General features: G+C 51.1%; 1 protein-coding gene across 5 annotated transcripts in view; it reads right to left on the reverse strand.

The window, feature by feature from the left end:
- Positions 1-1,295: 1,295 nt before the first annotated feature.
- leng8 (leukocyte receptor cluster (LRC) member 8) overlaps positions 1,296-21,214 on the reverse strand; it is a 28,602-nt gene continuing 8,683 nt past the window's right edge. Inside the window, exons 5-16 of one of the 5 annotated variants that reach the window (XM_072246863.1) lie at positions 20,335-20,430; positions 19,769-20,000; positions 19,121-19,244; positions 18,431-18,616; positions 17,102-17,422; positions 16,815-16,961; positions 11,120-11,426; positions 10,704-10,805; positions 8,455-8,523; positions 6,973-7,102; positions 6,357-6,564; positions 1,296-3,049 (exon numbers count right to left, since the gene is read on the reverse strand). In XM_072246863.1, coding sequence (XP_072102964.1) covers positions 2,887-3,049; positions 6,357-6,564; positions 6,973-7,102; positions 8,455-8,523; positions 10,704-10,805; positions 11,120-11,426; positions 16,815-16,961; positions 17,102-17,422; positions 18,431-18,616; positions 19,121-19,244; positions 19,769-20,000; positions 20,335-20,430 — 2,085 coding nt within the window. In that variant the 3' untranslated portion in view covers positions 1,296-2,886. Of the gene's footprint in view, positions 3,050-4,087; positions 6,565-6,972; positions 7,103-8,454; positions 8,524-10,703; positions 10,806-11,119; positions 11,427-16,814; positions 16,962-17,101; positions 17,423-18,430; positions 18,617-19,120; positions 19,245-19,768; positions 20,001-20,334; positions 20,431-21,214 lie in introns of those variants that run through there. The other 4 variants (XM_072246864.1, XM_072246862.1, XM_072246865.1 and 1 more) reach the window with 4 other exon arrangements.

Raw genomic sequence — 21,214 nt, forward strand, 5'->3', positions numbered from 1 at the left:
ATTCACAAGACACAATTTCCCACACACAAAACTACACTTCCATCAGGTCTCCCCTCAGCATCTAACACTCCAGTCTGTCCATTCTATGCTCCTTTGTCTCCTTCTACCAAGCCAATTTTGCATCTAATTCGCCAGCTCGCCCTGAATCCCTTGTAATCTCCCTTCTGGACTGGTCTACTAGTGAAGACATTCTTTGTCAGTGTCCTTGTTAAAAGACGATGTTGATAATGTCTACTGCCCTGCCAATCTACTTTAGCATCGCTTAAAAAAATCACAAGACACAATTGTCCACGCAGGAAGCTGTTGTTTCCCTTTGGAGTCACAGTGCACTTTTACTTACTTTACTGAGATACAGCACTGAATAGGCCCTCCAAGCTACCCAACAACAGCCCCCCCCCCCCCCACAATTTAATCTGAGCCTAATCATAGAACAGTTTACAATGACCAATTAACCTAACTGGCATGTCTTTGGACTATGGGAGGAAACCGGAGCACCCAAAAGAAACCCATGCAGTTACGGGGAGAACATACAAACTCCTTACAAGCAGTAGCAGGAATCAAACCTGGGTCACCTGTACTGTAAACTAAGCTCCAGTGCCATCCATTTCTTGGGCACTTCTACAATTCACAAAACATGATTCCCTTCCCTCCCCCCCCCCCCACAAAAGATGTACACTTCTTAGGTCTCCCCCCAGTTTCCAAAACTGTCCAATCCCCCTTGTAACCAATACTCTCTGATCCAGGCAGCATTCTGCTAAACCTTTGTACTGACGTGATCAACATCAGCCAGTTAAACCTCTATTGGGAATTCCTTCAGCCTCTCTGTGCCTGGGCAGGGATTGGAATCACCGCAGTACAACCCCTAAAACTCGGCAAACTATTTTAACCACCTTCATTTTGCTGCTATCAGGCTGTAACTCTGCATCTACTTCATACACATATACTTATAGATAAGAATGTCCCTCACACAGACTATCTGGTAAAGGATTTCACGGAGGGAGACACTCACAGTGCAATCCTCTGTTATCCTATTCACTTGACTTTTCAGTCCCCCCCCCCCCACAAGGTTCTACCCCTCACCTAAAACTGTCCAATCCCCCTTGTAACCAATATTCTCTGATACAGGCAGCATCCTGCTAAACCTCTGTACTGACGTGATCAACATCAGCCAGTTAAACCTCTATTGGGAATTCCTTCAGCCTCTCTGTGCCTGGGCAGGGATTGGAATCACCACAGTACAACCCCTAAATTTGCTCCGTTTGTTACGCCAACACCCTCGCTTCTCTCACTGAGCTTGGAACAGAGAGAACCAGTGTCAAGAAGGATTCCTTTTATTATATTTAAACACTGACAGAAAGTGAAAACATTATTCGTTCTGTAAACAGACAAAGGTAGATGGGTGGGGGGGGAGGGTAGAGGAGGAGGGGAGAAATTAACTTAAACTGGGAACAAATAAATCACATTGGCAAGGAGGGAGATTACATTACTAAAGGGGGAAGGGAGAGCAGAGAACAGAAAGGGAGGGAGGGGGGAGAAACTGGAAGGGAAGAGGGAGAAAACGCAAACAGCAAAAACCGCAAAGACGACTGCAAGATCCCCGGCGCCCTGGCGAAACCCTCGACCTGCTGATACCTGGAAAGGAAGCGAAGCCTGCCGACCACAGGGTGCAGCGGCTCTGACAAAGGGCGGCTTCGAGGCGCCACTGCTCACGCACATTTCCTGGTCTCCTGCCTCTCTCTCTCTCTCTTTCTTCTCTGCCGTGGCAACAAGTCCTTTGGCACACATTGTGTGTGCATGTGTTTGCTTTTCTTCCGTTGTCGTATCCTCCACAAACGCTCTCCCACTGGCTGGCTGAATTAAAAAGAGAACATGTACTCCCTTCTGTGGGCGCCCTCCCGGAGGGGCGCTGAACTGGACAACATGCAGCTAAACAGTGTTGGGATGGCCAGGGGAGGTGCTAGGGGTGGGGAGGTGACACAGTCCATTCCTCGGAGACTTGCTGCAGAGGTCTGCGTGAGGCACCGCCTTCTTGCTTGCTTGCTTCTCTTTCTCTCTCCCCTCACCGGGCCGCGGACTGAGAGGTTTTGCGTTTGAGTCTTAGCGTTTGCTTGGCAGTGCAGTGGCTCCCTCAGGCTGGCCGGAGAGGGGAGGGGAGGGGGTGTGGGGTTAGGGATGAGAAAGAGAGAGAAAACTGAAACATTGTTAGTCTCACAGCGTAAACAGGTACAAAAATATATACACATAAACTTCTTTTTTAAACAAATTTGACACAATTACTTAAAAAAGAGGGTTTGAAAGAGGAAAAATATATGTATCTCAGTGCTCTTTCCAAACAATCATGGCAGTCCAGTTCTGTACAAATCCTTGCAAGTTAATGCAAACCTTAAATATACACATTATGTACACTTAAATCGCAAAGATTGACCTCTGGAAAGTTGCACCCACATCACTGTCAGCAGGGTTACCGGTCAGACGCCAGACTGCGGGAGTGGTTGGAGGGAGTTGGGGGAGGGGGTTGAGAAAACTGAAGCAGTGTGCAGGGAGTGGGTGTGGAGTATTGAGAAACTGGTGGGGGGAGAGAGAGCAGATGGAAGTAGCTCTCTGTTCCTTGGGAGGGGGAGGGGGAGGGGGAGGGGTGGGAGGAGTGCAGATCGAAGTTGGCACGCTCACTGCGTGTTGAAGAGGGATAGGTACGTGCATGTGGAAAACAGGAGGTGCAACGTATCCTCACATGTGCATATAAAAAGATCCTTTCAAATCTAGGGGAAGAAAATCAGAATGGACTGGGACGAATGCCTCGGCCACACAACTTTATAACCCGCTGGCAGTGTCGCGGGCATCAGGACTGGAGCGAAAAGGGCAGAATGGCAGGGCTGGGATTGGGCTTCAGAAATTCGCCAGCTGAAGTGCACTCTGCTTGCAATCGATCTTGGTGGTGTCGGCTCCCAGGTAGGTGAGGGCGACAGAGCCCAGGAACTGTCGGCAATCGCTCTCGCTATCGAAGGCCAGCTCGGACTGCACATAGGAGACAGGCAACACTGGCCGATAACTGGAAGGGATGGGAGACAGGCAGAGAGAGAGAAAGAGAGAGAGAGAGAGGGGGGGGCAGAGTCGAGAGGGGGGAAGCAGAGAGAGGGAGAGGGAAGCAGAGAGAGGGGGAAGAAGCAGAGAGAGGGATAGAGGGAAGCAGAGAGGGAGAGGGGGAAGAAGCAGAGAGAGAGGAGGGGAAGAAGCAGAGAGGGAGAGGAAGAAGCAGAGAGGGAGGAAGGAGCAGAGAGGGAGGGAAGAAGCAGAAAGAGAGGGAGGGAAACAGAGAGAGAGGGAGGGAAGCAGAGAGAGAGGGACGGAAGAAGGAGAGAGGGAGGGAAGAAGCAGAGAGAGAGGGAGGGAAGAAGCAGAGAGGGAGGGAAGAAGCAGAGAGGGAGGGAAGAGGCAGAGAGGGAGGGAGGGAAGAAGCAGAGAGGGAGGGAGGGAAGAAGCAGAGAGAGAGGGAGGGAAGAAGCAGAGGGAGGGAGGGGAAGAAGCAGAGGGAGGAGGGGAAGAAGCAGAGGGAGGGAGGGGAAGAAGCAGAGAGGGAGGGAAGAAGCAGAGAGAGAGGGAGGGAAGAAGCAGAGAGAGAGGGAGGGAAGAAGCAGAGAGAGAGGGAGGGAAGAAGCAGAGAGGGGAGGGAGGGAAGAAGAAGAGAGGGAGGGAGGAAGAAGCAGAGAGGGAGGGAAGAAGCAGAGAGAGAGGGAGGGAAGAAGCAGAGAGGGGGGAAGAAGCAGAGAGGGGGGGGAAGAAGCAGAGAGGGAGAGGGGGAAGAAGCAGAGAGAGAGAGGGAAGAAGCAGAGAGGGAGGGAAGAAGCAGAGAGGGAGGGAAGAAGCAGAGAGGGAGGGAAGAAGCAGAGAGGGAGGGAAGAAGCAGAGAGGGAGGAAAGAAGCAGAGAGGGAGGGAAGAAGCAGGGAGGGAGGGAAGAAGCAGGGAGGGAGGGAAGAAGCAGAGAGAGGGAGGGAAGAAGCAGAGAGAGGGAGGGAAGAAGCAGAGAGAGGGAGGGAAGAAGCAGAGAGAGAGGGAGGGAAGAAGCAGAACAGGGAGGAGGAAGAAGCAGAGAGGGAGGGAAGCAGAGAGAGAGGGAGGGAAGAAGCAGAGAGAGAGGGAGGGAAGAAGCAGAGAGAGAGGGAGGGAAGAAGCAGAGAGGGAGGGAGGGAAGAAGCAGAGAGGGAGGGAGGGAAGAAGCAGAGAGAGAGGGAGGGAAGAAGCAGAAAGAGAGGGAGGGAAGAAGCAGAGGGAGGGAGGGGAAGAAGCAGAGGGAGGGAGGGGAAGAAGCAGAGGGAGGGAGGGGAAGAAGCAGAGGGAGGGAGGGGAAGAAGCAGAGAGAGAGGGAGGGAAGAAGCAGAGAGAGAGGGAGGGAAGAAGCAGAGAGAGAGGGAGGGAAGAAGCAGAGAGGGAGGGAAGAAGCAGAGAGGGAGGGAGGGAAGAAGCAGAGAGGGAGGGAGGGAAGAAGCAGAGAGGGAGGGAAGAAGCAGAGAGAGAGGGAGGGAAGAAGCAGAGAGAGAGGGAGGGAAGAAGCAGAGAGAGAGGGAGGGAAGAAGCAGAGAGAGAGGGAGGGAAGAAGCAGACAGAGAGGGAGGAAAGAAGCAGACAGAGAGGGAGGGAAGAAGCAGACAGAGAGGGAGGGAAGAAGCAGACAGAGAGGGAGGGAAGAAGCAGACAGAGAGGGAGAAGCAGACAGAGAGGGAGGGAAGCAGAGAGAAAGAGAGGGGGGAAGAAGCAGAGAGAAAGAGCGGTTGGGCAGAAGGTGAGGGGGAGGGAGATGGAGATTGAGGAACAGAGAAAGATATTAAGAAGAGAGAAAGAAGGGAAGAAAGAACGAAAGAAAGGAAGAGAGAGAGGCGGGCAAAACAAAAGGTTAGTCAGCAACATTGACAATGCGGTAAGGTATGCTTCACTTTACAGGAATCGGCGCCCCGAGCCTAACTCGCCACGACAATAGGGGGATAGAGGACTCTCCCTGTTATGGGGGTGGGGCAGTGCCCGCTTAGCCAGCCAACGCCCTGTGGCTAAGTGGCGGGGTAGGAGGTGGGCAGCTTCACCCTCGCTCTGCACGGGGCAGGTCGGCTCCCTTTCTGGCAATACTTACCTGTGCATGAGACAACCTGTGAGACCCTAGCCCCCTGCCTTGCCTCAACCCCCACCAACACACCCACCTGGCACCACGGGCAATCTGCCCCTATCCTGCAACTCCAATGAAAACTTCATATGGAGGTTGAAGAACTGACAGGAGTGGCTAATTACCCTTCTTCCCTGTGCTAGCCGGAGACCCTCTGGGACGACCCTCCACGTCTGGGACATTTCTCTATCCATATTCCGGGAGGGGAGGGTGGCTGTGTATATAATGCTCCATGCTTCTACACTCAGGATCACCCTTCCCTCCCCAATCTGGTGACCAGAATAGAAATCCTGGACCCTGTTCACATCCCTCACCGTGGAGAGGGATCCATCTCCACACACCCTCATTACAGTGCGCACAAAGCCAGACAAAAGGGTCTCCCTCCTGTCACTCACTCCGGGGAGGGGTCTGTTCACACAATCACTCTAAGGGGTCCCACGTCAGGCACCAAACCCCTTCCCTTGTCCCTAAATCTGAGAAAAGAATCTGCCCCAAAACTCGCTCATGACAGGGAGGTCCCAGACAAGACACCAGGGTCTCTCCCCACTGTCCCAGACTATGAGAACAGTCCAATCCAATCCTACATATTCTCAGTTTGGGGCGAAGGTCCCCCATACCAGGTACCTATTCCACCATCCCCTCCTAACCTTGCATCCCACACTCTGGCGAGTTCTTCCGAACACTCCCTTACTGTAGGGTGTCCCAGATTAGACACCAGGGTCTCCCTGTGTCCCTCACTCTGTGGAAGGGGGTCCTTCTCCACACTCTCCCACTTTAGGGTGCCCCACAACAGACACCAAGGTCTACCCCTTTGCCCCTTGCTCTAGGGAAGGGTCAGATCACACTTTCCCACTACCGCAGGGGTTCTCAACCCTTTTTATGCCATGAATCTATACCGTTAACCGAAGGGCCCGTGGACCACAGGTTGGGATCTCCTGCACTACAGATAGACACAAGGGCCTACTTGTCCCGCTCTCCCTTCCTCTACCCACGTCTCTCACTCTGAAGAGGGAACCACCCATTTCAAAACGCACTCAAGGCTTAAAGCTTAAAGGATCCCAAACCCCCTCAATCTGGGTGAGACTCTGCTCGTGGGGGGGGGGGTTGGGATTCCCATCCTCCCTGGGCCTTGACTGGGTGATACGGGGTAGGGTCTGGGGGATGGGGGTCCGAGGCCCCACCCCTGTGGCCTGGAGGGGGACGTACGTTTTGAGCATAGCCTTGAGGGCCTGCTTCCTCTCGCGCTCCACAAACTTCTCGATCAGGTAGCCGGACATGCGGGGGGATTCCCGGTACAAGCGGAAGAAGCGGTGGTAGTTGGAGAGGGCCCAAGCGGCCCGGAGTCCCAGGGCATGGGCCACGCATGCGTCTTCTTTCAGCTCCCGGCTCAGGAAGGCTAGCTCTGTAGTTATATCTGCAGGTGTGAGAAAGAGAGAGAGACAGAGGTAGGTATTAATGATGGGCCACTGAGGGAAGAAGGGAAGAAGGGAGGGAGATGGAGAGGGGTAGTGAGAGAAGGTGAGTGAGACAGCGGGGTCTAGCGAGGGAAGGTGAGTGAGAGGGGCCGGTGAAGGAAAGTTGTTAGTGATGGTGGTGAGGGCGGGGGTTAAAGACAGGAGGTGGTGAAGGGTCAATGAGGAAGGGAAAAGATGGTCAAGGTGGTTTAATGATGGAGGAAGGAGTAGACAGGTGAGCAAGAGGGAAGAGGGAGAGGGTCTGGTCATTGAGTCGAGGGAAGAAACGATGGAGAGTTTTGGGAAGTGGTTCCAGTCATCTGGGAGGAACAGGCAGTGGCTATCTGAACATCCTTTCCCATCTGTACCTCCTGAGTTCTGGGTGAAGATGTAGTAGAGGATCCGGTAGGCAGTGAACTCGCCCACGTTTCCTGGCAGGCTCTCGGCATACAGAGACTTGAGCTGCGCCTGACACTGGTTGAACTCCTCGTGGTCACCCTGCAGGGAGAGAGAGCAGAAGGGAGTGGTGGTCAAAGGGCGGAGAGAAGCACCTTGCTCTGGAGTCAGCCCTGTGAAACCTGGTGCTGTGGGTTCAGATTGATGGATGTTGATGGGGCTGCATGGCCATAGATGGCTAAAGGGCCTACCTTGGTATTAAACAAATGAGGATAAGTAGTTCCCAAAAGTTAGAAGGATACCCACAAGAATGATTTCAGGGATGAAAGGCTTATCAGCTTATCATACGAGGAGCAACTGATGGCTCTGGACATGTACTTGCTGAAACTTAGAGGAATGAAATGGGGCGGGGGGTGTGGGTGAATCTCATTGAAACCTATTGAAAGTTGAGGAAGATGAAGATGAATTTTGTTAGCCGAAGGGTGGTGAATCTGTGGAATTCACCGTCACAGGTGGCCATGGGGGGCCAGGTCATTGGGTGGCATTTAAGGCAGAGGTTGATAGCTTCTTGATTAGTCAGGATGTGAAAGGTTAAGGAACAAGGCAGGAGAATGTGGCTGAGAGGAAAATGGATCAGCCATGATGAAATGGCAGAAAAGACTCGACAGGCCAAATGGCCTATTCCTGTTCCTATGTCTTATAGCCTAATATTCCTCTTTTGCACTATCTACTCACTTACTCTTGAAGGGCGGTGAGGTGGTTACAGTGCAGAAAGGGCAGTAGGGAGAGACCACTGCAGGAAGGGCGACGAGGATGGAGGACTGCCAGAGTGACAGTGAGGATCTAGAGTAAGAATCAGATTTATTACCGCTGACATGTCAAATGTGTTGTTTTGCGGTAAAAGTCCAGTGCAAGACAAAAATGTTTATAAATCACAATAAAAAACAACAAAAAATAAATAACAGATAGCGTGAAAAAAGAATAGTAAGGTAGTGCCATGGACCTTTCAGAAACCTAATGGCAAAGGGGAAGAAGTTGCTCCTAAAACGTTCAACGTGGGTCTTCAGCCTCATGTACCTCCTCCCCGATAGTATTATGGGAAGAGGCCTTGCCCTGGATGGTGAGGGATGCCAACTTCTTGAGGCACTGCCTTTTGAAGATGTCCTCTCTGTGTGGGAGGGAGACCCACATCCCAACTTGGCAACATCTTGCCAGTCTGAACCTCGGTGCTCCCTCCCCAACAGCACTCTGATGGGAGCATGTGGAGGTCGCAGAGGAGAGCTCGTCCCTCCCTGCTTACTGGGAGAGGTAACCAATGCTATCCTCGCCCTCTAATCCCAACCTCAACCACCACCCTCCCACCGCTTGCCAGGAGGGGACCGCACTCGGGGCGTCAGAATCCGCATCGCCCCCAGAACAGCACCTCCTCCTCCACGAGCCCAACCCCTGCTCACCTTCTCCAGAGCTATCCGTGCATGCGTCTCGTACACCTCCACAGTGAACTCTGTCCGCACGCCCTGTACCTGTGGGAGGAAGAGGACAGTCATTCCTGGTCAGAAACCAGCTCCACCGTTCAGAGAATGTAGATCAGCAGGAACAGGCCCTTCGGCCCACCTTGCCTGTGCCGACTGCGATGGTACTGATTTTGGTTTATTAATGGTTTATGTACTGAGGTACAGAGAAAAGTTTGTACTTCTTTGTAATCTTACTTTTCATACAGATCAGTTCCTTACACAATGCATAACAAGGTAAAACAATAACAGAATGCAGGATAAAGAGGAAGTATAGTGCAAGGAAAACAATAAGGTACAAGGTCATAATGAGGTAGACTGTGAGGCCAAGAGCACACTTTATCGTTCTAGAGAACTGTTTAATAGTCTTAAAACAGCAGGGTAGTTGTCCTTGAGTTCTGTGGTCACTGTCTGCATCTCTCCACTCCCTAGCCATTCATGCCTCTATATAAATGGTGCCTGAATGTTGCTACTGAATCTGCCTCCACCACCTCCCCTGGCAGCCACCAGTCTGTGAAAATAACAACACTCCCCCACCACTTTGCCCTCTAGTATTTAATTTTTCCACAACTACTACCCTTGTGTACATTCAAAACTTGCCTCTTCTGAGACACCCTGCACCCCCCCGCCACCTCAATTGGGTTAAGGCCTGGACTCTGACTTGGTCATTCCAAAACACCAATTTTCTTCTTTTTAAACCATTCTGCTATTGATTTACCCTTGTGTTTCAGATCGCTGTCTTGTTGCATCATCCAAGATTCAGGTGATGGACTGCTATCCTGACATTATAGCTTGTAAAATGTCTTGATACAATTTTGAATTCATTCAACGATTGCAAGCTGTCCAGGCTCCAAGGCACCAAATCATGATGCTCCTTCCACCATGCTTCACAGTTGGGATGAGGTTTTGATGTTGGTCTGCAGTGCCCTTTTTCCTCCAAACATAGCAGTGTGCATTTCTGCCAAAAAGTTCAACTTTTGTCTCATTTGTCCACAGAACGTTGTCCCTGAAGCATCATGGAACATCCAGGTAATCTTTTGTAAATTTGAGAAATGCAGCAATGTTTGCTTTGGAGAGTAGTGGTTTCCTCTGTAGTGTCTTTCCATGAACACCATTCTTGTTCAATGCCTTTCTCATAGTGGACACATGAACAGAGACTTCAGCAAGTTCCAGAAATTTCTGCAGGTCTTTCGCTGTTACCTGTGGGTTCTTTTCATCTCCTTCAGCATTGCACATTGTGCTCTTGGTGTGATCTGTGCAAGACAGCCAGTCCTACGGAGAGTAGCAACAGTACTGAATTTCCTCCATTTGTAGACAATCTCTTACTGTGGACTGATGAACACTTAGATCTTTAGAAATGCTTCTGTAGTCTTTTCCAGCTTCATGAATCTCCACAATTCTTCTTCTAAAGTTCTCGCAATGCTGGTCAGTTGAGGAAGAACAGGTTGGGGGACTTTCAACACCCTCAACCTGACGTCCCTCCATACCCCCTGAGTTCTGGAAGTAGTCGTAGCAAACAACTCTTTTCACTCTATGCTTTGGTGCACATGTGACAAAATTTAAAAAAAGATAAAGCTAGAAGAAATTCTCCTCTAAACTTGGGGTTCCCAAGCCAGGGTCCATGGACCCCTTGGTTAATGGTAGGGGTCCATGGTATAAAAAAGATTGGGAACCCTGCTCTACATTCTGCTCACTCAAACAACTTTGCAGATGTCATGTAAATATTGTTACTGTTCCTGCCTGCACCACTTCTCCTGGCTGCTCATTCCAGATACCAATGCTTGAAAAATGTACCCCCTTTAAACTCAACCTCTGACTTTAGACCCGAGTGGCCTAGTGTTGGGAAACAAGACACTATTTGTCTTTCATAGTTTCGTAAACCTCTGTCTATTCATCGTTCACCCTACTGTCCTCTGGAGAGAACAGAACCACCTTACCCAATCTCCCATAATATAGTTCAACCATCTAATCTACGCAATGTCCATCTGAACCTTTCCTGCACCCTTGCCAGATGAGCCACAGGGCAGAATAAGGCAAGGAAAGAGGTATAGGGACTTGAGATAGTGCAAGAGGAAATAGAAGTGCTGCTCTCACACACACTACTCCTCCCCATATACCTACATCATGCTCATGGTAAACTCCACCTCAGGCTTGCTTACTGACACAGACACACTCACACATAGCTAACTCACCGTCAAGTCCTGCCTCAGGGATTTGAGCTGCTCACAGGCGAAGGCATAGTCCTGGTTTGCTGTCCAGTGGGTCTTCACCATGGCCAGCGACTTCTTTAGGACCTGGGTGGAGAGATGGAGGAGGGAGAGAGCAAGAGACAGGCACTGTGATTGGTATGGGGTGTCACACAGAGGGGGAAGGGAACATGAGTGGGTGGGAGGGACAAGTAGTTCTGGTGGGCAAGGGGGAGCGGAGGTGAGGAGAGCAAGGCAGGTGGGGGTGGGGGGAGCCAAAGAGCATGGATGAGGTTGAGCCAGCTGAACACCAGGGGGATTTGTGGAGTGGTCGTGAGATGGGCAGGAGGGAGGGGGAGAATGAGACGAGCATGGTGGGGTGGGGCAGGGAAGGGGATGGAGGGAGAGCGCAGAAAACTCACAGAGACAGGCCGGACAGTGGAGGGGTCCGGGGCGCAGGTGAGCCGCAGGTAGTGCTTGGTGATCTCCTGGCTGGTGCCCACAATCTTGATGTGCTCCCAGTCCAGGGGCTCGGTGCTGCCATCAATGGTGTTGTTGACCTGCAGCACCAGGGGTGCAGTCCTCAGTCGCCTGGCTGGCTGCCCCTGCTGGAAGCGGGCTGCCCGCTTCTGCTTCTTGAATTCCTTATCCGGGTCCTCCAGGGGCAACTGACCCTGCCGCTTCATCCGCCGCCCCTTTCTGCCTCCTGCTGGCGTCACCTCAAAGTCCCTAGGGGTTTATAAGCCACTGGTCAGACCACATTTGGTATTGTGAACAGTTTTGGGCCCTTTATTTAAGAAAGGATGTGCTGACATTGGAGAGGGTTCAGAGAAGGTTCATAGTCATACTTTATTGATCCCGAGGGAAATTGGTTTTCGTTACAGTTGCACCATAAATAATTAAATAGTAATATGTAAATTATGCCAGGAAATAAGTCCAGGACCAGCCTATTGGTGTGCAGTGATCCTAGCCTAGCAGTGATCCAGGGATTGAAAAGTATGAGAAGTGTTAGATGGCTCTGAGCCTGTACTCACTGGAGTTTAGCAGAATGGAGGGGGACATCACTGAAACCAACCGAATACTGAAAAGCCTACATAGACTGGATATGGAAGCAATGTTAGGGGTATTTCCAATAGCTTCTTCCCCTCTGTCCGTAGATCTCTGAATGGACAATGACCCACGTACACTACCTATTTATTTTACTTTTTGCACTACTTATATTTCTTATTGAAATTTAGGTTAAAAAAAAATTATTTCGTATTGCACTGTACAATTTCACTGGTGCACATCACAAGTCCTGGTTATGCAACCACTGAGGTCAGGCAGACAATGGCAAACCACTTTATAGAAAAATTTGGCAAGAACAATCATGGTCGTGGAAAGACTATGATTGTCTACAATACATAATGAATGAACCTCTAATTCAGGCAGTACCCTGGTAAACCCTTTTGTTAAAGTCGAATCTGAATAAAACGCAGGAGACCAGCTTCTTATAGCTACCACAGTTTATTGCACACCCTCCTGCAGGAGTTTGAGACCCAATTGTCAAAGGGAAGACAAGTGGACCTTCTCCCTCAGGTTACAGCCGTATATTTATACATAGTAAGGCCCCATACATTACTGTTGCAAGATGTTATTTGAACTGGTACACCCACCAAGTCTGTTTGTGCAAAACTTAGTTGCAGGTAAGAGTCCACTAGATCAAGGCTTAATTACAGATGGATATGCTGTCCAGTCCTTATCAATTATTCCCTTGGCTAGGCCCCAACTTAATTACAGATGGATGTTCATTCCTGTCCTTATCGGTGAGCCCACCTCCCCAAACTCAAAGGAGAGCACAATGTACAATGTTAGCAATCTCTCAATGTCTCTCTGTAGGCCGGAGAGAATTGGTATGAGCCTGTCTTAGTTGACTGCAGAAGGCAGAGTTTATTTCAGTTCAAAAATTCCTATCCAGTCCAATTATTCTTTTAGCCAGAGGTTACATAGGTTCAAGATAATTTTTTATATCCCCAATTCCTCATTCCCTCTTTTTTATCATTTCATGAACCCAAGGGTTACAATCGGATCCCACGGCTGAAGCAGCCAGCCACCAGTGGCCACAAGCATCGCAACGCAAGAATGACAGCAATTAGAGTAAGTACAATACTTCCATAATGCAACAGCATACCACCGATATTCCCGAAGAAGCTCCCAAATGACCACCATCCTGTCCCGCTGCCAAACCCATGCAACCTCCGTTCTACATTACAAATCTTTTGTACTTCCTGGGTTATATGCTCAGAAAGGGACAGTATGTTACTAGATTCATCGGGTATGTTGGTACAGCGTTCTTTCCCTATAATGGCGTATGTTCCTCCTTTTTCTGCCAGAATGAAATCAAGGGCCATCCGGTTCTGTAGGAATGTTTGCCAGATTGCAATCATTTCAGTGGAGATTTCTGTTACTTGGGCCTGTGTTTCTGTTAGGGCCCCTCCAGTATTGTTGGCCTCAAGTGCTGTAGCCAAATTGATTATTTCTCGCGAATTCCTTGTTACTCCTTCGGAGGGAAAAGCAATCATCCAAAATCACTCAGTCTCAGTTAAACCTCTCCGCAGCCTGTTCCAATGGGGGTGATCCTTCAGCTGGGCCATGACTCTCAGATGGGGTACTAAATAGGTAACAACTGCCAGTCCACCCTTTGCTGGGAGTTTGTGGGTCCCATCTGCTGGCAGTTTCCCTTGGGAGCCATATATAGGCCCCATTTCCACACACCCAGTGGGTGCCATTTACTGGTCGGGGAAGGTCTGCAGTGGTATAGGTGATACATTTTTCCTAGAAAAAATGCATCTTCCCCTCCCTGAAAGTCACAGTAACAGGGGCATTTACTACTCCGCTGCTCATGGAATGGGCAGCATTCAGATGGGCAATTGTCTTGGTGGATCAGTTAACTCTGGGGTTTTATTGGATTCTTCCCTCCCCGTCCTGGAACAATCCTCAGTATTCCCTTTATGGATTTCAAGGTAGAGAGGGCCTCCCCTTCCCTGCTGCCGCTTTTTACCTGAGCGGCCACTGTATCTGAATACTGGGAGGATTGGGGTTCGGGAGCACTGGGTGCACTTGGCCCCTGGTAAGGTGGCGGGGGTGGGGGGGGCAGTACGGTGGGTGCCCAATCCTCATCACAGTCACTGTCCTCAAACAGGGTTGGTAAGCCAGACATGGGCTTGGGACCCCTTGTTTCCCTATTAGTTCGATCTCTAAACTGACGTTCCTGCCCCTCTCTCCTATCTAGTTCAGCCTTGGTTTGCCTATGTTGTTTTTCCTGCTCTCGTTTTCGGCGCAGATCCACCATTCACCCTCCGCCTTTAGCGCCTCCCAACCTTTTGGCATTCCTTCTGCAGTACATACCTTTATCTCTTTGTCACACGCATTATGCCTCCAACTTGTTAATAATGTTCCACTTTACATCTGCCTTTTCCTTCCATTCCTTTATCAACAATTTCCCTTCTTTCCATGGTACTTTTTCCATATCAAATTCACTGCTTGTTCACATGAAGTAATATCCCAGGTTCCCCCTGGTGGCCACATTCTGTTCCCCAATTTCTTACTCAGCGCTGCACTCAACATTCGCAAATCCTTTTCTTTGTCTGGAACACTCTCACACATATTGTGTAGGGCTGTTCCTGGCCCACTCCTATCAATTGACTGCAATTGACCCATGTTCTCTAAGAAATTTACCCAGCACAAAGCCTCGTGCTCAATTAATAAATCAAATTTATCCGCCTTGGCACCTCCTACTCAATTAATAAATTAACCCGGTACCATCTCCATGTGCTGGGAACGTGGCCAAGTGGTTAAGGCGTTCGTCTAGTGATTTGAAGGTCGCTAGTTCGACCCTCAGCTGTGGTGGCGTGTTTGTGTCCTTGAGCAAAGGACTTAATCACACATTGCTCTAGTGTCTGTATGAGGAGCGGTGCCCCACACAGACTTCCAATCTGTGCCTTGTAAGGCATGAAAATGCCCGACACAGGCCTCTCGTGGTCTGAGTCGATGTTCCCTCCCACCTCCTTCTCGATTAATAAAATTTGTCTACCTTATATGAGTCTCCCAGCAGATTCTTTCCCGTTCCCATCAAGGTTATGCAATCAGCCTCAGGCGAGGGACTGTGCCTCCAAAGGAACTAACGGAGAGCAACAAAAGGTAAAATACCTATTGGGCGCCCAGTCAGTCTCCGCAGTCCCCAGAGTGGTCCAGCCGCTTACTCAGCCCGTCTGCTTGGCACTCCCTTTATTGGGATCCTGTTTGTGACGCCAAATGTTAAAGTCGAATCTGAATAAAACGCCGGAGACCAGCTTCTTATAGTTATTGCGCACCCTCCTGCAGGAGTTTCAGACCCAATTGTCAAAGGGAAGACAAGTAAGTACTGCCACCATCCCACAAGTGGGCCTTCTCCCTCAGGTTACAGCCGTATATTTATACATAGTAAACCCCATACATTACTGTTGCAAGATGTTATTTGAACTGGTATGCTCACCGAGTCTGTTTGTGCAAAACTTAGTTACAGATAAGAGAGTCCGCTAGATCAAGGCTTAATTACAGATGGATGTGCTGTCCAGTCCTTATCAATTATTCCCTTTGCTAGGCCCCAACTTAATTACAGATGGATGTTCATTCCTGTCCTTATCGGTGAGCCCACCTCCCCCTACTCAAACAAGAGTACAATGTAAGCAATCTCTCAATGACTCTCTGTAAGCTGGGGAGAACTGGTATGAGCCTGTCTTAGCTGACTGCTGAAGGCAGAGTTTACTTCAGTTCAAAAATTCCTATCCAGTCCAATTATTCTTTTAGCCAGAGGTTACATAGCTTGAAAATAACTTTCATATCCCCAATTCCTCACTTTCTGAAACTTCTGCAAAGCCCTCACACCTTTCCAAAAATGAGGTGAGCAGAAGAGAATGCAACACTCCAAATGTAGCTTAACCAGTTTAATAAAGTTGCAACATAACCTGCTGACTCTTGAACTTAATGCCTCATAAAGGCGAGCATGCTATATGCCTTCTTTACCATCTCTCCTCAGAGTTTATACTCTCTAATCCAAGAAGCATCTTGATCAGTCTCTTCTGCACCCTCTTCAAAGCCCCAAATCCTTCCCACAACGAAAGCAATGCTCCAGATGCAGCTGAAGCAGAATTTTTAATAAAGCTGCAACATAAATTTCCGACTCCTGAATTCAGTGACTTGAATGAAATGCTAATGTAGCTTGACACTATTACAGTTCAAGGTGTCGGGAGTTCAATTGCAACATCACCCCTAAGGAGACTACGCGTAGGTTTTCTCTGGGTGCTCTGGTTTCCTCCCATGGTCTAAAGACATACTGCATGGTAGGTTAATTGGTTATTGTAAATTGTCCTGTGGAGAGCAATCTAACTGGTTGCCATCACAGTCTGGTTTGGGGTGGGGGAGGCTAGCACAGAACTGAAATAAGCAGCAGAGTTGTTAACTTAGCTCCATTATGGGCACTAGCTTCTGCAGTATCCAGGACATCTTCAAGGAGCAATGCCTCAAAACTGTGGGATATATCATTAAGGGCCCCCATCGCCCAGGTCATGCCCTCTTCTCATTACTACTATAAGGAAGGAGGCACAGAAACCCTAAAGGCACACACTCAATGATTCAGGAACAGCTTCTTCCACCCTGCCATCAGATTACTGAATGGAGATTAAACTCAAGAACACGACCTCACTACTTTTTTATTTCTATTTTTGCACTTATTTAACATATAAATACATTCCCTGTTGTTCATTTTCTCCTATTATTATGTATTCTGGTATTACGTTGCCACAAATTTCACGACATATACCACTGGTATTAAACCCGATTTATGATTCAGGCTAGAGATAAATTGAGGGTTGCTGGGCAGCATGGCCGATTCAGCACCGCACCTTATAAATAAATATATATGCTTCCTTTATCTCCTAGAGGGGAACAGGTGAGGTGCTCAGGGGAAATTGATGGGGGAAGGGGAGGCACGTAATTTGGTGTTGGAGCTATCAGATCCTAAGTTTTGACCTGTGATTACACTCGCTGACCAGGAGTTTCCCGATAGTCACTGCCCACAACTCCAGCTAGGACACTCACCTGCGGTTGCGCTGCATCCGGCCACGTCCCCGCGTCCGGTCTGTCCGCCCCCGCCCCCGGCCCTTGGGGAGGGGCCTGCGGCCCCCGACCCGGTTCTCACTGCTTGAGTACGAGCTGCTCCCCGAGTCCGAGCTGGAGCCACTGCCGCTGGCGAGAGGTAGAGAGAGACAGAGGTTGAGGATGAGGGACGCACAGGGAAGGAGTGACAGAGAAGTGCATTAGGCAATGGAGGGGTGTGGGGAAAGGTGGGATGAAGCAAGGGAGGGAGGATGTCTGGTGAGCCTCACCTCCTACGATGCCTCCGATGCGGGGACCGGGATACAGATCGGGAGCGGCTGGAGGAGCCAGAGCGGGAGCCGGCGCTGGATGAAGAGCTGGAGTCCCGTGTGAAGACGTTGCGATAGCCGAAGCGGGTGGGGTGGCTGCTGCCCCGTGACCTCTGGCCTCCCCCACCTCCTCCGCTGCGCTGGCTTCCAGGGACGGGGGATGGGGCCCCAGCGTTACCTCGTTGGGACGGGCTGGAGGACAGGCCTCCCCGATGGGATGCGGACCCTCCCAGCTCCCACCTGTTCTTCTTCGATGGGCTCTTGGTCTCCTCCTTGGAGAGGCTGAGAAATAGGGGGTGGGGTGAGCAGAAAAGCATACAAGAGCACCGTCCCCAGGCAACAGAGGATCCCTGATATTTCACCAGCAGAGACAGCCCTACCCTGTCCCTCTCCCCACTCGACAATCTTTTCTCCTTTCTGACCCCTTCCCAATCCTCCTCCAATCTGCTCTCCACCTCACTCTTTTGTCATGGACATGAAGGTCCACCCCACTCGATTTGACCATGACTGAAAGGTCCCCTCACTGCTTTCCCAGCATTGGTTCGAAGTACCATCTAACTCCTGTTCCCCGAACACAGACTGGAAGGTTCTGTCCCATACCAGCCCCCATGAAATGGGCATGCGGTCCACCCCCCTCGCTTCCTCGACACAGGCTAAAAGGTCACCCCCACCCCTTCCATGACAAAGGTCAACACTCCCTGCCGAACATGCGACGGTGCCCATCTCCCTCTCATTCCTTTGTCTTGAGGTGTCCACCCTCCCCTGTTCCCCTGACTCAAAGTGTCCGTCTCGATCCCAATTGTCTGATTCAAAGCATTAATCCCCTCCCAATCTTCCTGACTCAAAGCGTTGGTCCCCTCTCATTTACTTCAAAGCATCCATTTCCTTCATGATTCCCTTCACACAAAGGGCCCATCTCCCTCCCTTTTCCCTCACACAAAGGGACTGTCTCCCTCCCGCTTCCCCTTCACCCAAAGGGCTTGTCTCCTTCCCAGAAAGGGCACATCTCCCTCCTGCCCCCCCCCCAACACAAAGGGTCTGCATCCCCCCCCATTTCCCCTCAAAGATCTATTTCCTCCAGTCACCCTGATTCAAAGGGCCCCATTTCCCTCCCATGATGATTCATTGGTATACACTTCCCCCCATTTAAAGGGTGCACACTGCTCTGTTCCCCGACATGAAAGGCTCAAATCCCCCCCGCGAAGGTCCATTTCCCTTCCATTCCCCACACTGGGGACTTAAATACCTTCACCCAACAACCCCCCCCCCCACCCCAGGGCTAGGACTCACTCAGGGAGGGGCTCACTGCTCCAGTCGATGGTGTAGGCGGAGCCGTCCTGGAGCCGGGCCTGCAGCACATCCTTGAGCAGCTTCTCAGTGCGGTCTTTGTCGGTCTCGGTCTCACAGGCCGTGAAGCAGCGCTGCACGTACTCCTTCATGGCCTGGGGCCAGTCATCTGGCTTTGTGGGGGACGCACTGGGTGGAGAGAGGAGAGTCAGTGCTGGCAGAAAGAGGCAGTCAGTGCAGGGTAGGGAGAGGACAATTAGCGCAGAAGGAGGGAGGGGCTGGTGCTGGGACGGTGGGGGAAGGGATGACTAATGGGGGCCAGGAACATGGGTCAGTGGTGGGCGGGCGAGGGAAAGTCAAGTGATAGGGGCCAGCAGTAAGGGAGAGGGGATGGGTTAGAGGGGGGAGTGTCAGCGGTTGGACAGAATGAGTAGATATATGATGTTAGTAGGGTGGGAGGCTGGTGAGTGGCGATGTGGGTAGACATTCAGGGACATGGGGATGGATATGAATGGCAGGAAGCAGTGACCCATAGACACCTGCCACTCCCTCGTTCAGGGGATCTACCTCTTGGCCTCCACATCACCCCTTTGCACCCAGGGACCCAAAGCTCCACAACCCACCTCCCCCCGTGACACAGGATTCTGCCACTCCAGCCTCCCTCCACCCCGGTTCCCCATTCTCCCTTGGTACCTGGGACTCTGGTACCTCTCGGGGAACTTGTGGCTCTTCTGCTCAGCACTGGTCAGGCTCTGCCCGCTCACCACATATGGACGAGGCGACAGGTTGAACTTCACCGCCCCGGAGCCAGGAGCCTCTGCAATGAGGAAGAGGCAGGAGGAAGAACAGCCAGACAGAGAAAAAGAGAAAAAGACAGCAAGATAGGAAGAGGAAGAGAGAGAAAGAGAAAGTGAGAGAGTGGCAGACAGACAGAGTATGTCAGGCGTATCACATAGGGTCAGAGAACCCACCAACGCATCCCACCACCCTTCCTAACCTGCCAGACTTGCACTTTCTCTGGTGCCACAGCAGCTGTCACCCTCCCTATCTCATCCCTCACCCCAGCCACCCCGAACTCCCCTTCTGCTCCACCATCCCTACCCATGCACTAGAATCGCACTTTATCTGTACCACAGCCACTGTTGTCCCTTTTCCACCCATACCTCTGCTGTCTCAACTCCCTACTATCCAGTCTCATTGCTCACCCAAACTACCTCTCGTTGCCCACTGCCTAACCCATGCCTTGCCTCCCCCTCCTGTCTTCCTTTCCTGTTCACCTGATGCATCAGCCTTACACCGTCATGCCCACCCCCACCCCCAACCCCAGTACATTGGACTCACGCTTCATGCGGTGCCACAGCGGCTGTCCTTTCTTGGCCTTGCTGCCACTGTCGGTGTAGCAGGCACCCTGGCCCCCGGCCTGGGACTGACTCTGCTGCTGTGAGACCGGGACCTGGGCCTGGGCCTGCGTGGAGCTGCCGTGCTTGGGTCCCTGTTGGCTCTGGGGGCCCGACGGTTCCTGAGCTGGAGCGCTGGTGTAGGAGCCGCTGTCCTCCAGGCCAGGCACAGGAGGCTGTAGGGAGATGGGAGGGAGAAGGGTGTCAGTCAGACTGGGGGCACCGGGGGGGGTGCGAGGAGATCGGAGGCACTGCAGGGAAAGTGGGTGGGGGCGATTGAGGGTGCCCTGGGGAGAGAGGCAGGTTGAGCAGACCGTGGAGAGGGGTGGGGCGACAGAGCTGAGAGGGGAAGGAGGAGAGGGAGGTGACTGTGGAGGGGAGGAGGGGCGTTGGGAGGGAGGGAACTGACTGACAGTGGGAACCACGGAAGGGAGAGATAACAAGGGGAACCTCACTGTCCCCTCAGACAGCCGTTCACTCCGAGTCTCCCCACCCAACCAGTAGTCTCACCTGGGCATGACTGCCGCCGTGCTGGGAGCTCTGCTGCCCTTGGGCCACCTGGTAGCCTGGCACACTATACTGACCCTGGTATCCCTGGTAAACGTTCTGGGAGAAAGAGGACAGCAAAAGGTGAAATGTTCTCCAGGGTACCACACAACCCTCCCCACCCAACTGCCCCCTCTGAGCTCCCAACCTTCGCTATCACAGGCTGCTCTTTTGCAACCAAGACCAGCATTGGTCCACTCCCTATCCATTACGGCAGCCTGAGCACAAGAGGCCACTGTGGCTGCCGAATGATTGACTGATCAGATACCTGCATGAACAAGCAGCCATAGAAGTGTATATTTACTAGAGTTACAAAGCTAAATAAACAGCACAAATGAACAAAGTAATGGAGGACTTTGATCCTTAGAACGTAGAAGATTGAGGGGAGATTTGGTAGAGGTATACAAAATTATGAAGCGTATAGATAGGGTAAATGCAAGCAGGCTTTTTTTTTCCCAGAGGTTGGGTGAGACTGCAACTAGGGGTCATGGTGAAAGCTGAAACATATAAGGGAAAGCTCTCACAAGGATAGTGAGAGTGTGCAACAAGCTGTAAATGCAAGTGGTGTATGCCCGCTCAATTTCAACATTTGAGAAGTTTGGAGAGGTATATGGGTAGTAGGCCTCCAGGAGGGCCACAACTTCTTCGTAGGGTTTGGAAGCCTGCTTGCCTCAATGATCCGGAGAGCTGTGTTGGCTGGAGTCAGGGCTTTGTGCTTTGGCTCTCGGTAGAGACACCCTTGCCAAAACTGTCAAAGGGTAGAGGATAGGTTAAGCGTGGTCCACCGGCCCTCCAGGTTCACCTGTTTAGCTCAGGGGTAACAACCCTGACAGTTAAAACAAAA

The sequence above is a fragment of the Mobula birostris genome, chromosome 29, assembly GCF_030028105.1.
Source record: "Mobula birostris isolate sMobBir1 chromosome 29, sMobBir1.hap1, whole genome shotgun sequence".
NCBI lineage: Eukaryota > Metazoa > Chordata > Chondrichthyes > Myliobatiformes > Myliobatidae > Mobula > Mobula birostris.